General features: G+C 43.4%; 1 protein-coding gene across 7 annotated transcripts in view; it reads left to right on the top strand.

The window, feature by feature from the left end:
* The first annotated feature begins 207 nt into the window (after positions 1-207).
* DOCK7 (dedicator of cytokinesis 7) overlaps positions 208-15,998 on the top strand; it is a 185,941-nt gene continuing 170,150 nt past the window's right edge. For 2 of the 7 annotated variants that reach the window (XM_059689323.1, XM_059689324.1), the window contains exon 1: positions 220-389. In XM_059689323.1, coding sequence (XP_059545306.1) covers positions 352-389 — 38 coding nt within the window. In that variant the 5' untranslated portion in view covers positions 220-351. Of the gene's footprint in view, positions 390-15,998 lie in introns of all 7 variants that reach the window. The other 5 variants (XM_059689327.1, XM_059689328.1, XM_059689325.1 and 2 more) reach the window with 5 other exon arrangements.

The raw sequence follows: 15,998 nt of genomic DNA on the forward strand, positions 1-15,998 counted from the left end.
CCCCCCTCGGTCGCTGGCCCCGGTCGGGCTTCTCCCTCCGTCCTGTAGGTCGTGAGGGCCGCAGCAGCGCGGCGGCCAGGGCTGGCGCCTGGGTCCCCCCACACCCCATTTCTTCCCCTGGGTTCCCCCGCCAGCGCTCCCGCGGGAATTGACGCGCGGGAGGGAGGGGGGGGCGGGTGGAGGAGGAGCGGTTTCTTGCTGCGCCGCTCTCAGGAGCATTACGGTAGGGCTCGTTCCCGGCTCGGCCGCCAGCCCCAGCCTCCCGAGTCCGGCGCCGGGACTGGCGGAGGCCGCGAGCGAGGGAGGCACGCGCCCGCTCTCCGCGTCCAGACCGCCGCCGCCGCCGCAGCCATGGCCGAGCGCCGCGCCTTCGCCCAGAAGATCAGCAGGTAAGTCTCGGGCGTGGGACGCGTCGCCGTTGCCGGAGAAAGAGCGGCCGAGTGCTGCCGCGCCGGGCCTCGGGGGTGGGTGGGTGGGTGGGTGTGGCGGCGGGGCGCCGGGATCCCGCGGCCTGCCCTGCGGCTGGGCGGAGAGGCTGGCGGCTGCGGCCTCCCGCCGCCCTCGGATCCCGGCCCGCAGCCTCGCCTACTGCGGGCTCCCGAGAGGCCGGGGCGCCCGCCTCCACCTCCACCTCCACCTCCACGGTCCGCGGGCACCCGGGCCTGGAGTTTCGCGGCGGCGCACGGCCGGCCGGGCGGGTGGGGGAAGCTCCTCGGCCGGCCGGCTGATCGGCGGCGCTTCCCAAATTCTTTGTGTCCCCACCCCCGGCGCCGGGAAAGCCGCGGCGCTGCGCCCCCTCGCGCTCCCCGCCCACTCCCCGTGCGCCCCCCGGCGGGTGCGGGCGGCCGCCCTCCTCGCCACCCCGACAAAAGGAGCGGCGCGCGCGGGCGCGGGCCGGGGGAGGCCGCCCCTCCTTCGCGCCTCCTTCCCTTCCCGAGGGATCTGGCAGGGAGGGACCCTCTTTGCACCCCGAGGCCCACTTCAGAGTGGGCTCCTGCCCCCGGGGTTTATGGCCGCAAGGGAAAGTTGGGAAGCTGCGGTCTGCACCCTCGGTGTGCAGCTGCGGAATGTTGGGCGAATCGTGGCTGCAGCCTGATGTTGGGACCATGTGCAGCTCAGGGCGTCCCCGTGTTCCCAGCGCCGGGGGAAGGTGGGTGATCGGCAGTGTCCCTCACTCACCGGTCCTCTCACCGAGCTTCCCCAGCCTCCCACCTGTTTGGGGTGGGTTGATTGTCACCTTTCTCCCCCGCCCCCCCCCCCCCCCCCAAAAAAAAACACTACACATTGAATTACTGTGGAGGGTGCTAGCATTGGTAGAATGTCTTTGTGGAATGTACTAGTGTATAAGATGCTAGACATTTTTGGTTTCTCTGGATCATGGTGTTCCAATAAAAGAAACACTCACATGTATTTTTTGACAGTTGTATTTCTGTGGGTCTGGATCTTTTTCGTTTGCTGAGGTTTCTGAAAGATGTTTGGACCCCCCCCAACACAGGTCCTTTCTTAACTGCCTGAATGTCCACAGTGCTACTCTATTTTGGCACGTTGTATATTTAAACCTAACATTTCTTTGATTTAAGCTTTGTGCTTAATTTTTTTTTTCTTTGAAGTTTTAAACACGTATTTCATTTTCTCCTTAAGAGGCAAAATAGTAAATGCTAAAGGGCACAGGCTTTAGTGTTAAACTGTGACATGAGATCCCTACTGTTATTTTCTAACTTGCCATCTTGGCCAAATTGTTTAAGCTGTCTTAAGTTTTAGTTTCCTCCTCTGGAAAATGGGTATAATAACAGTACCCAGATCGTAGAGTTGTTGTGAAAATTAAATGGCAAAATGTGTGTAAAGTGTTTAGCATAGTGCATGGCCTATACTAGCTATGACTGAACACTTACAATAATTAGCATATCCTAGAGAGATGTGATTGATTTAATACTCAATTAGTACTTTTTTTTTTTTGTAAAACAATTGGGTCTTGTTTCTGAAGGCAGTGCCATTTTTAAAAAATATATATTTTATTGAATTTTTACAGAGAAGAAGGGAGAGGGATAGAGAGCTAGAAACATCGATGAGAGAGAGGGATCAGCTGCCTCCTGCACGCCCCCCAGTAGGGATGTGCCCGCAACCAAGGTACATGCCCCCGACCAGAATCGAACCCGGGACCCCTCAGTCCCAAGACCGACGCTCTATCCACCGAGCCAAACCGATTCGGCAGGCAGTGCCATTTTAAAAAAGACGCATTACTTGACACCATGCTTAGTATTAGTTTCTCTTTAATGGAATCAAAAGTTCATCCCTGAGAACATTGCACTGATCAAGAATTGTGCACATTAGGAATTTAGATATGAAACATACAATGTTTGCTCTCCATTTTCTCTGGAGTTTGTCTTCAGGTGGGACAGGGCAACACACACACATGCGCACATACACACACAAGATCGGTTTTGCAAAACAACACTAAATTCAGATTAATATAACCTTATAAAGTAACGTTAGGCCCTTGCTGGTTTGGCTCAGTGGATAGAACGTCATCCTGGGGACTGAAGGGTCCTGGGTTCCATTCCCGTCAAGGGCACATGCCCAGGTTTCAGGCTCGTTCCCTAGTAGGGCGAGTGCAGGAGGCAGCCAATCAATGATTCTCTCTCATCATTGATGTTTCTCTCTCTCCCTCTCTCTTCCTCTCTGAAATCAATAAAAAAAAAAAATTAGGAGAAAGAATAGGTTTGAGGGTAGAAATGAGGTGGAATGGATATCGTGATTCAGTTTTGGACATGCTGATTTGAGGTGCTCATGGAGCATTCAAAGGGAAAAGTCTACTGGGTTGTTGGTACAGGTTTTAGGTGCAGAGGAGAGAGATTGGGGTGAAGATCTAGATTTGGGAGTCATCAGTAAGTTGATTGTAATGGAAGCAGAGGACATGAAAGCCCAGGAGGAATGTGCAGTCTTAATTTGGAGGGAAGGCCAGGGACAGAACTGCTATAGATGAAGTATTATCTGCTTATCATGAGTGAAAGGCACTTTCTTCCTTGTTGCCAAATATGACTGAATAATACTTCTGAATAAATTCTTGTTCTGCTTCTTAGTTTCCTACTAAAGGAAGTATAATAACACAAACTCTGGAGGCAAACTGCCTTAGTCTGCCATACTAGCACTGCCCCTCATTGAGTAAACTTGGGCATGTTACTTTATTCACCTCATTATGCCTTATTATCCCTATCTATAAAATGGGATAATAGGACTTACCTTATAGGGTTGTTGCAAAGATTAAATAAATCAATACATGTAAAGTGCTTAGAACAGTGTTTTTTACTAGTGCCCAGTAAGTAGCAACAATTTTTTGTTATTACAGTATTTATAATATGGCTAGGACCTTTTCTTGGTAGTGATAATCCCTTTTATGGTGTCCATACATGAAATCTGTTGCTCTGAAAAGCCTGTTGCTATTTGAAACCTTATCTTTCTTTTTTAAAAAGCTTTATAATTATTAGAAACCTTTACTTAAAAAAGAATTATGTTGATTTCTGCCTCAGTTATTTCCTAATCCTTTTGCTGTTATTTTAGTGCTGTTATTTTTTGAAGCTGTGATTTGGTGACTTCTTCCAACTCTTTATTCTGTATCATTGATTGCTCTGCTTACCTCAACTCATCTTTGAAAAGCAGCATGTTCATTTTGTCAATATCTTGTCGCCCTACTTTTTAAGGACAAGGCACATGCATTGTTAAGGTTTATACTCACCCCCAGCATATAATAGGTACATTTTTTGGAATGTTGACTGTAAATTAATGATCTAGGATTTTGTTTGGATTATTTCATCCTGTTACTTGATATTCAGCAGTAATGATGAGCATTTGTATATTCTTAAAATACTTTTTACTACATTTTCATCTTCATAACCCAGAGAGGCAGAGAACATAGTAAAAAAAAAAAAAAAATCCAGGGAACATTATACAGGTTGAAATTTTGCTTATATCACAATAGCTATGTGATTCTGGACAGTTGATTTAACCTCGCTGTCTTCGTTTATTCATCAGTGAAGTGGGGATAAATCACCTCCATAGGATTAATGTAAGGATTAAGTGAGTTAATGCATGTAAAAAATTTAGAACTGTGCCTGAAACATAAGAACCATAAAAAAAAAAGTTAGCTGCTGCTATTCTTATTTCTGTATTACTTTTTGTTATTATTTTGTCCATAATCTAGATAAGGAATTGAGGCCTACTGGGCATGGGATTATTTGCTTAAATTGGAACTCAAATCCTAGTCCTCTGATTTCTGGTCTTAAGGTCTTATGCTTAAAATAATTTTTTTAAAAATTTATTGATTTGAGAGAGAGAGAGAGAAACATTGACTCATTATTTTACCCATTTATACATTCATTGGTTGCGTCCCGTATGTGCCCTTAACCTGGGATTGAATCTGCAACCTTAGCATATTGGAAGGCAGCTCCAACCAACTGAGCTACTGGTCAGGGCAGATCTTACACTTTTTATTCAACTGTATTTTCTTCCTGAAAAATATTTTCTGGAGTAGTTCCAGATTTTTTAAGAGTGCCACTGTTAGCATCTCAAAAGTTACCCTTGCCTTTTTAGTCTTGCCTTTGTTAATTTAGTATCATTTTGCTGCTAAAGAAGCAGAATATAATGAAAGGCTTTATCAGATCTTTATTTCTGATGAAAATTTTACATGAGTAGGGTTTCCTAGATATAGGCTTATTTATAACCTCAATTGGTTTTAGTCCTGAACCTGTTCATAACTCTGGTTGGGTAGGCCCAATTTTTCAATCTGCTGAATCTGCTATGTTCAATTCATTATCTCACTGCTGATCAAAGTAAATCTGTTCTGATTACTATCAACTACTTTAATGCTGCCTGTTTTGTCACTTTGGACATATACTTCATTGAGCTTTTGTTATACTCATTTCACTAACTCTTAATGCTGAGTATCTTATAATCTATTTCTTACTCATGAACTATAGAGTAGTGTTAGGGGGAGACTAGACCAGTTCACACAGACAATAGAGTGGTGAATGCCTGGGAGGGGTGGGTGCGGGGTGGAGGGGGTCAGTGGTTAAAAAAACCAAAACAAACACACAACCAAACAAAGGGGACATCTGTAATACTTTCAACAATAAAGGGAAAAAAAGCACCCCAAAGTTGATCTCTTATTAATAGTTTCTCATTTGAAATTTACTGCAAATCATTTCTATCATTTATCATTGTTTCCCTCCATCATCTTCTATTGAAAAGTTTGCCATGAGTTCTGACACGAGTTCTTCATTTTAACCTCAGCATACTACTGTGTCAATGTCATTTAACCATCTTTCTCTTGAGCCTGAAAAGTGTCTTATCTCTAAAGCTTACCTGTTTTATTGTACTTTGAGTCCCATACCTTGCCACTTCCCTCAGAACCTTGATCTCACAATTTTTCCTTTCCTTTCTAGCATCTTCAATCTATTCCTTTTAATGGATGCTTCCCTAAACCATAAGACTTACTATGCCTTTCTCATAATAAAACAAAGAACCATTGAGTCTTTTGGCCTTTTTAGCTGCCAAGCAATCATTCCTTTTTCTTTTCTAGTCATATTTCTCACTTGTTTTTGGTATAGTCGAGACTATTTCCTGCTTGTTCTCATCAATCCTTAGTCCATACGGCGGTACTCACCATGGTACCTTTTATGTACTTGAATTATAGAACTCTTGAGGATTAGGAACCTTTGACTTTTTTTTTCTTCATCACTGATTTCAGAAACTACTGCATGTTTTTAAATTTTTTCTCAAGCTTCCACCCTCCCCTCTTTCTCCTACTTTGATGGCTGGTTGGGTCTTTTTATCTCCAGTGCTTAGCACAGAGTCTGTGTAAACTGGACACCTAAGTATTTGAATGAATGCCGACCTGACACCTTGGAGCATCTTTCATTACCTCACTCCTAGATGACCACAAACCAGTGTAATTGATCCCTGGCACTTCCTCTCCTAATTCAAATTTGTTGCAAATGAATTCTCCCTAAAACACATGGAATTCTTTTTTTTTTTTTAAATATATTTTATTGATTTTTTTACAGAGAGGAAGGGAGAGAAATACAGAGTCAGAAACATAGATGAGAGAGAAACATTGATCAGTCTTCTCCTGCACATCCTCCACCGGGGATGTGCCCGCAACCCAGGTACATGCCCTTGACCGGAATCGAACCCGGGACCCTTCAGTCCGCAGGCCGACGCTCTATCCATTGAGCCAAACCGGTTTCGGCGGAATTCTTTTTTTTAAGAATATATAATGGTGCCCTGGCCAGTGTAGTTCAGTTGGTTGGAACCTTATCCAATATACCAAAAGGTCATGGGTTCGATTTCCAGTCAGGGCATATACCTGGGTTGTGGGTTCAATCCCTAGTCGAGGCACATGTAGGAGGCAACCAATCTATGTCTCTCTCTCTCTCTCTCTCTCTCTCTCTCTCTCTCTCTCTTTCTCTCGTCCTTATTTGTGGATTGTTTTCTGGACTTTCTATTTTGTTCAATAGGTCTGGTTATACATTTTTACCAATTATAAATGCTCTTAATTCTAATAAGTCTTAGAATTTGGTAGAGTAACTCCTCCCACCTTTTTAAAGTATCTTGGCTGCTGCTCTGAGCTCTTTGAATTTCCATGTATATTTTAGAAAACCTCCACATCCTATTAGAATTTGATTGGGATTTCATTGAATTTATATGTCAGTTTGGGAACAGTGACATCCTTATATTATTGAGTTTCCAATTTATGATTATGGTGCACTCTCCATTTATTTATTTTTAAAAGTATTTTTATTGATTTCAGAAAGGAAGGGAAAGGGAGAGAGAGATAGAAACATCAATGATGAGAGAGAATCACTGATCAGCTGCCTCTTGGATGCCCCAAACTGGGGATCGATTTATTTAGTTCTTTATATTGCACAATGATATTTTATAATTTTCTCTGCAAGGTTCTTAAATATCTTTATTTGATTTACTAGAGGCCCCGGTGCATGACATTCATGCACCCGGGGCGGGGAGGTCCCTCAGCCTGGCCTGTGCCCTCTCACAGTCCGGGAACCCTCGGGGGAGCGGTCAGACACCCTTAGTGCTGCCGCGGAGGTGGGAGAGGCTCCTGCCACTGCCTCTGCGCTTGCCAGCCATGAGCCCGGCCTCTGGCTGAGCAGTACTCCCCCGTGGGAGCGCACTGACAACCAGGGGACAGCTCCTGCGTTGAGCATCTGCTCCCTGGTGGTCAGTGCACGTCATAGTGACTGGTCGTCCGCTTTCTGTTGAGTTGCATATTAGCCTTTTATTATATAGGATTCCTAGGTATATAAGGATTTTGTATCCAGCTATATAACTTGCTAAACTCTTGTTAATTCTAAAAATGTATCTGTGGATTCATATGTAATATGGACAATCATATCTAGAAATTATGAATTTTTGTTCCTTTCCAAACTTTATAACTGATTTATTTTTTGTCTTTATTACTGTGCAAATTATTATAGTTTCTATTCAACATTGTATTAATATTGAGAATCCTCATTTTGTTTATGATCTCAATGCCTGATGGTTGCTGTACTTTTATTGGTCTGGGTTCCCTAGAAATGGAGATTGAGACAAGGTTTAAGAGTTGAGACTTTATCTGGGAGGCATAACTCCAGGGCATCAAAAGAGAAAATGAAAATGAGGCAGAAAAGGAAGAGAAACAATATAAGGTGATAACTTATCTCATTGGCCACTGCTCCCCAAAGAGCTGGGGAGAGATTGTTGACAGGTGTGCTTGCTTGGCCACACAGGATATCTTTTTATGGAGGAACAATTCCTCAGATCAGTAGATGGGAGTCTGGAAGAAGAAATATATCGCCCCGCTTCTCTCCTGCATCATGTTTTCCATTGGTCAATTCTATCTCCGCAGAGAGATATCTCCCCTTCTCTTCTGGGTTGCATCATTTGGACCCCTTTGGCAACCATTCTAGATGTCTCACTACTTTAAAAAAAAATTTTTTTTTTTAATTGAATTCAAAGAGGAAGGGAGAGGGAGATAGAATATCAATGATGAGAGAATATCATTGATTGGCTGCCTCCTGCACACCCCACTCTGGGGATCGAGCCCACAACCCAGGCATGTGCCCCGATGGGGAATTGAACCGTGACCTCCTGGTTCATAGATCCCCACTCAACCACTGCTGCCACACCAGCTAGGTTGTCTCACTACTTTTTCAGTGGCTTTTTATAGAGGAGACTTTTTGGTTGCAAGTGACAGAAACTCAGATCAGATTAATTTGCACACAAAAAAGTGTTGACTTAATAACTGAGTACATCTGGTCCAGACATACATATGATGTCGGCAGACCTCCTATCCTCATGTCTTACATAGATTTTCCACTGAGTTACAATGAGAGTTCGCAGCCTCAGGCTCAAATCCTGCCAGTTTAGTTCTGGCACAAAAGATCCAGCAACAATTATTGGTTTGGCTTGGGTCACATGTTCTTCTTTGAACCAATTACTATGTATAGGGATATAAGGGTCTTTGGCAGGTACTGGGTCACATGTCCTTCTCTATGGCTTGAAGGAGGATGTGATGGTGTCAGCCCCACCCAATCTCAAGGAATGAGTTCCTTACCAAAAAGAAGGGGTCTCTGACCAAAAGAAGTAGGGCAAGAGTGTGGTCACACCAAAACAACTCATGGTCTTTAAAATTAGTCATTTTAAGTTGCACAACATCACTATAATTATTTAAATATATAGCTGTACAGTCAGCTTTGCTACCTATTAAGATTTAAATGTAACTTGTGAAATATCCTATATAAAAAGCCTAATATGCTAAGTGTTCGGTCTTCCAGTCGGCTGTTCAACCAATCAAAGCATAATATGCTAATGCTATGCTAAGGCCGCTCAACCGCTCGCTATGACCTGCATTGACCACCAAGGGGCAGATGCTCAACACAGGAGCTGCCCCCTGGTGGTCAGTGCCCTCCCACAGGGGGAGCACTGCTCAGCCAGAAGCGTGCTCACAGCTGGCAAGTGCAGCAGTGGTGGTAGGAGCTTCCCCCGCCTCCTTGGCAGTGCTAAGGATGTCCGACTGACGGCTTAGGCCTGCTCCCCAAGCTGTCAGTTGGACATTCCCTGAGGGTTCCTGGACTGTGAGAAGGTGCAGGCCAGGCTGAGGGACACCCCCCCTCCCCAAGTGCACGAATTTTATGCACCAGGCCTCTAGTAAAATATAAAGGAAACCAGTGTGACCTGATGCCAGCTGTACATCTGGTACTTTAACTTTTAGTTCTGAACTCTATGCGATCTAGAGCCCTCCCAAGGAGTTGTGCTTGTGTTTTTGCTTTCCTATGCTTTTTTCTGCATCTACATTTCTGTGTCATCATGAGGTGTTTCTTATTTGTCCAGTGACACCAGAAAATTGAACTTCTTAACTCATATCAGTCATTTAATGCTGTTCATAAACTTTGATAGAGATGCAGGGTTTGTGGTAAGGTGTCTCATGATGCAAAACTTTCTTAGAGACTCCACTTCAGCTCCTCTTTTTCGTGTTGTTATCATTCTTACTCTGACTAATAAACAGCTTCTTCCCCTTATCTTCACAGAGTAGTTCCAACCATACTCAGGCTCTTTTTAAAAAAAAATAACTTCATTGAAGTAAAATTTATATACCATAAGATTAATTCAAGTGTATATTCAGTGATTTTTAGTAAATTTATAGAGTTGTGAAACCATCAACCACAGTCCAGTTTTAGCGCATTTTTATAACCCCCCAAAATCCCTGTGACAGTTTATAGTCACTCTCTGTTCCTACCCCAAGCAGCTCTGGGCAACCACTTAATATATTCTCTGTCTTTTCTCTCTAGATTTGCCTTTTCTGAATGTTTCAAATAAATAGTCATACAATATGTGGTCTTTTGTGTCTGGCTTCTTTTAAAAAAATTTTTAAAGTTTCAATTACATTCAGTGCTATTTTGTACTAGTTTCCTGTGTGCAACAAAGTGATAAGATAATCAAGTACTTTACAAAGTGTTCCCTCTGATATTTCCAGTACCCACCTGGTACTATATCTAGTTATTAACATATTATTGACTACTAGAGGCCTGATGCACAAAATTTGTGCAAGGGGCTTGGCCCTCACAGCCTCGGCTTCGTCCAGAAGGTCGTCTGGAAGGACGTCCGGAAGGTCGTTTGGCTGTCCGGTCTAATTAGCATATAACACTTTTATTATTATAGATATTTCATATGCTGTGCTTTACATCCCTCTGGCTTCTTATTTTTTATTTATTGATTTTTGTTGTTGTTTATCCTCACCTGAGGATATTTTTTCATTGATTTTTAGGGAGAGTGGAAGAGAGGGAAAAACAGAGAGAGAAACATCAATGTGAGAGAAACACATCAATTGGTTGCCTTTTGCACAATCCCTGACCCAGGCCCAGGCTGGGGAGGAGCTTGCAACTAAGGTACGTGCCCTTGACCTGAATCGAATCCAGGACCCTTTGGCCTGCAGGCCGATGCTCTACCTGCTGAACCAAACCAGCTTGGGCCCTCTGGCTTCTTTAACTTAGCATAATGTTTTTGTGATTCACCCATGCTGTAGCATGTATCAGTACTTGACTCCTTTTTATAACTGAACTAGAGGCCTGGTGCATGAATTCATGCATGGGTGGGGTCCCTCGGCCTGGCCAGCTGTGGGGGAGGGACCACAGGAGGTTGGCCGGCCCTGGGAGGTTGGCTGTGGGAGGGCACTGACCACCAGGAGGCAGCTCCTGTGTTGTCTGCCCCCTGGTGGTCAGTGCGCATCATAGCTACTGGCCAGTCATCCGGTCCTACGGTTGTAAACGTCGCTTAGGCTTTTTTATATAGAAGATAATATTTCACTGTATGTAGCACATTTACTTTATCCATTCACCAGCTGATGGGCATTTAGGTTGTTTCTAACTTTGGCTATTGTGAACAGTGCTGCTATGAACAGTCATGTACAGCTTTTGTTTGAACACCTATTTTCAGTTCTTGTGGGTATATTCCTAGGAGTGGAATTGCTGGATCATCTGGTAATGTTTAATTTTTTAGGAACTTCCAAACTGTTCCACAGCGACTATACCATTTTACATTCCTACCAGCAATGTATGAGGGTTCTAATTTCTCCACATCCCTGGTAACACTTGTTATTGTTTTGTTTTTGATTATAGACATTCAGATGAGTATGAGGTTGGCACTTTATTGTGATTTTTATTTGCATTTCTCTAATGATTAGTGATGTTTTTCTTGTGCTTATTGACTATTCACAGACTTCTTTGGTAAGATAGCTATTAAAATCATTTATTCATTTTAAATTGGATTATTTATCTTGTTTTGTGTTGTAAGAGTTCTTTATATATTCTGGATACAAGTCCTTTATTATATATATGAGTTACAATTTTTTTTTTCCCTGTCGGGTTTTTGCTTCATTTTCTTAATGGTGAATTTTTAAGCACATTCTTAATTTTGATGAAGTCCTGTTAATTAATTTTTTTTTAAGGATTATTATTTTGGTGGTATATCTAAGACTGCTTAATTCATGGTTGAAAGGCGTTCTTTCTCTGTTTTCTTCTACAAGTCCTATAGTTTTAGCTCTTACATTTAGGCTTATGATACATTTTGCATTAATTTTTGTGTATGGTGTGCGATGAGAGTCTAACTTCATTTTTTTTGCATGGAAATGTTCAGTTGTTGCAACACTCTATTGAAAAGACTATATTTATTTCATTTAATTGCCTCGGCACATTTGTCAAAAATCTGTTGACCATAATGCAAAAGTTTATTTCTTGACATTCAGTTCTGTTTAATTGATCTGTATGTCTATCCGTAGACCAGTACCACATTGTTTTGATTAATTACTGTTACTCTATAGTAGATTTTGAAATCCAGAAGTGTAAGTTGTCCAACTTTTAACTTTATTTTTTTTTCAAAATTGTTTTGTCTATTCTGGATTTTTTTGCATTTCCATAAACATTTGAGGATCAATATCAAATATAAATTTTGTTAATTTCTGCCAAAATCCTTTTAGTGATTATGTTGAATCGGTAGATTAGTTTGGGGAGAATTGCCATGTGAACAGGATATTTTTTTCTTTATTTTTATTGTTGACACTATTACAGATGTCACCATTTTCTCCTCCTTTAACCTCCCTCCACCTTGTCCCCACCCCCCTTCCCTCTGGCCATTTGAATAATATTGAGTCTTCAAATCTACGAACACAAACTGTCTCTTCGTATAATAAATCTTATTTGATTTCTCTCAGCAAAGTTTAAGTTTTCATTGTGTAAGTCTTGTACTTCTTTTGTTAAATCTATTTCTAAGTATTTTATTGTTTTTGAGGTTATCATGAATGGAATTACAAAATTATTTTTGGTTTATTCATTGCTAGTGTATAGAAATACAATTGATTTTGAATATTGAACTTGTATCCTCCTGACTTTGCTGAATTCATTGGTTCTGGTAGCTTTTTTGTGTATGGATTTCTTCAGATTTTCTGCATACAGGACCCTGTTATTATCTGTGAATAAACATAATTTTATTTCTTGCTTTCTAATCGAAATGCCTTTATGTTCTCTTCTCTTCCCTCCCTCCCTCCCTCCTCCCCTTCCTCCATTCCTCTCTCTCTTCCTCTCTCCCTCCTATTTTTCTTTCCATTTCTTCTTGCACTGGCTAGAATCTGCATTATATTGTTAAAAAGAAGTGGTGAGAGCAGATACTCTTGCTTTCTTCCCTTTCTCAGAAGCAAGCATTTAGACTTACAGCATTAAGCATGCTGTTACATGTAGACTGATGCTGTAGAAAAGGGAAGGAAGGGACAGAGAGTTGAGAAGTATTTAAGCATTAAAATGAACAGGACTTAGCAATTAATTGTATATAGTTTATACCAGGATATAATTTGTACATTTGTAGGAAGATTCTGGCTTTATTTTTATGAAGGAGGGTGGAATTGAAGATAAATTTACCTACTTTTGGGAGGATTGACTTTTTCCAGTAGAGGTCCCCCCTCCCCCCAGCTAGTTTTCTTTTTAGTTGTTAATTTCAGATGTGTTAATTTTTCTAAGTGCTAAATTTTTAAATTCTTTTTCAATATAGTTACAATTTAATATGTTCCATGATTTTAGGGAACAATATTATCCTCATGTTTTAGGTGAAGAAATTGAAATGCTATAGATCAGAGTGATGGAGACATCCAAGTCTTGTTAATACAATGTTTTCTAAATCTTTGACTTAAATGTTACCCCAAAATAGTGTCAGGTGGGATGCATGAGTCATCTGACTTTTTTTTAAATTCTCCACAAAAAGAAGCTATGTCTTACATGTTAAAGCCTATTATATAGAAGGACTATTTCTGTTCTTTGCTTTCATAAATCAACCTATATGTTTTCATTTTCTTGGCTTTAGTGGTTACTGGTGCACTCTGAGCCTACATTCCTAAGGAATTTAACACAGGCTAATTTATAAGTGGCACAGAGGCAGTGCCTCAGATGGGAGTTTCATTTAGCCATCCGTGAAAGGTAGGAAGCAGATCATAACAGTGGCGGTAGTCATTAAAGTGTTCCTATTTATATGGTAGTATATAAAACTAGATATTTTCCCCGGGTATATTTAACTGACCTCATAGCTAGGTTTTGAAGAATAGAGAAATTATTGATATTAACTATAGCTAGAATAATTTATCTTTGGAAACTTGCTTCCATAAAAAGAAGCCTGAGGAGCTTTAAGGATCTGAATTCAAACCCTGGCTCTACCTTTCAAAATAAGCTTGAGAAAGTTACTTTATTTTTATCTCAAAAATATCTATTTTTCCCCCCTGATTATAATAATACATAGTACTGCAGAAAAAAGGCACAAAAGAGACAATAAAAATTACTCATAATTTTTGATTCAGACAAAAATCTGCCCTAATGAAATTTACACTCCAGTGGTGGTCTTTGCAAAAACTAGAAATATCCTAAATGTCTACCAATAGAGACTGGCTAAATATCTTCCAGATTATCTATGTCATGGACTCTATTACAGATAAAAAGAAGGAGAGCAGTGGTTAAGCTCAGATCTTGGTGTTAATACAGGGGGGCCTTGACTTATGAGTGTCCCGACTAACGAGTTTTTCGAGATACGAGCCGTCTCTTGGCCGATTTTTTGCTTTGAGTTGTGAGCTAAAATTCGGGTTACAAGCCAGCTTCAGATACCCCACCACTAGTTGGTGCAGTGAACGTCACAGTGAATGCCACAACATCAGCCCAGCATCACGTGTCTCACTTGTTCACTTTATGATTTGACATACGAATAATTTGAGTTACGAGCTCCGTCACGGAACGAATTAAACTCGTAAGTCAAGGCCCCACTCACTCTACTAGATAGGGTTGTTCTGAAGATTAAATGAATGATGTGTAACAAATGTAACATTTTGCTCATTGTCAGGTAGATTGTATGTGCTTGATAAATATTGCTAGAGTATTATTTTTTACTTGAGGCCCAGTGGATGAAATTCATGCACTGGGGAGGGGAGGTGTCCCTCAGCCTAGCCTGCACCCTCTCCAATCTGGGACCCCTTGAGGGATGTCCGATTGCAGTCAGACAGTCGGACATCCCTCTCACATTTCAGGACTGCTGGCTCTCAACTGCTCGCCTGCCTGCCTGCCTGATTGCCCCTAACCACTTCTGCCTGCCAGCCTGATCACTCCCTAACCACTCCCCTGCCAGCCTGATCAACACCTAACTGCTCCCCTGCCAGCCCGATTGCTCCCAACTGCCCTCCTCTGCAGGCCTGGTCGCCCCTACTGCCCTCCCCTGCTGGCCTGATCATCCCCAACTGCCCTCCCCTGCATGCCTGGTCCCCCCCAACTGCTCTCCCCTGCAGGCCTGGTCGCCCCCAACTGCCCTCCCTTTCAGGCCTGGTCCCTCCCAACTGCTCTCCCCTGCAGGCCTGGTCGCCCCCAACTGCCCTCCCTTTCAGGCCTGGTCCCTCCCAACTGCTCTCCCCTGCAGGCCATCTTGTGTCCACATGGGGGCGGCCATCTTGTGTGTTGGTGTGATGGTCAATTTGCATATTACATCTTTATTATATAGGATGTGCTGATATGTATCAAGAAAATGTTATTGTATGATATCATATGTGGACATTAAGCAATAAGGGATATGTGTGTGTGTGTGTGTGTGTGTGTATCTACACTAATAAAAGAGAAAAATGGTAATTGGTGTACGGCGCTACCCTTTTCATTGGCTAATCAGGGCTATATGCAAATTAACTGCCAACTAAGATGGCAGTTAACTGCCAACAAAGATGGTGACTAATTTGCATATGTAGGCACAATGCAGGGAGGCGAAAGGGAAAGCAGGAAGAAGCCCCCTGCCACTGACAGTGATCGGAAACCCAGGGGGGAGCTAAGAGGTGGGGGGCACCCTGGGGCCGCCTTTGCCCTGCCCCCCAGCCATGATCGGAGAATCAGGTGCCTTTGCCGCCCTGGCCAGTGATAGCAGGAAGTAGGGGTGGAGCCAGCGATGGGAGCTGGGCACGGTCGAAGCTGGCAGTCCCGGGAGCTAGGGGTCCCTTGCCTGGGCCTAAAGCGGAGCCCACGATCGCGGGGCCGCTGCCACTGCGGGTCCCCGCTGCCCGGGCCGGACGCCTAGGCCAGAGGCGTTAGGCCTGGGCAGGGGCGGAGCCTACAACCGCGGGGAGCTGGGGGTCCCCTGCCCAGGCCTAATCCTTCGGCCAGAGGTGTTAGGCCTGGGCAGGGGCAGAGTGGGAGATCGCGGCGCTGCTGCCCCTGCGGGTCCCCGCTGCCCGGGCCGGACGCCTTGGCCAGAGGCGTTAGGCCTGGGCAGGGGCAGAGCCTGCAACCGCGGGGGGCAGGGGTAGAGCGGGAGATCGCGGGGAGCTGTGAGTCCCCTGCCCAGGCCTAATGCCTTGGCCAGAGGGTTAGGCCTGGGCAGGGGCAGAGCAGGAGATCGCGGGGAGCTGGGAGTCCCCTGCCCAGGCCTAATGCCTTGGCCAGAGGCGT

The sequence above is a fragment of the Myotis daubentonii genome, chromosome 3 (assembly GCF_963259705.1).
Source record: "Myotis daubentonii chromosome 3, mMyoDau2.1, whole genome shotgun sequence".
NCBI lineage: Eukaryota > Metazoa > Chordata > Mammalia > Chiroptera > Vespertilionidae > Myotis > Myotis daubentonii.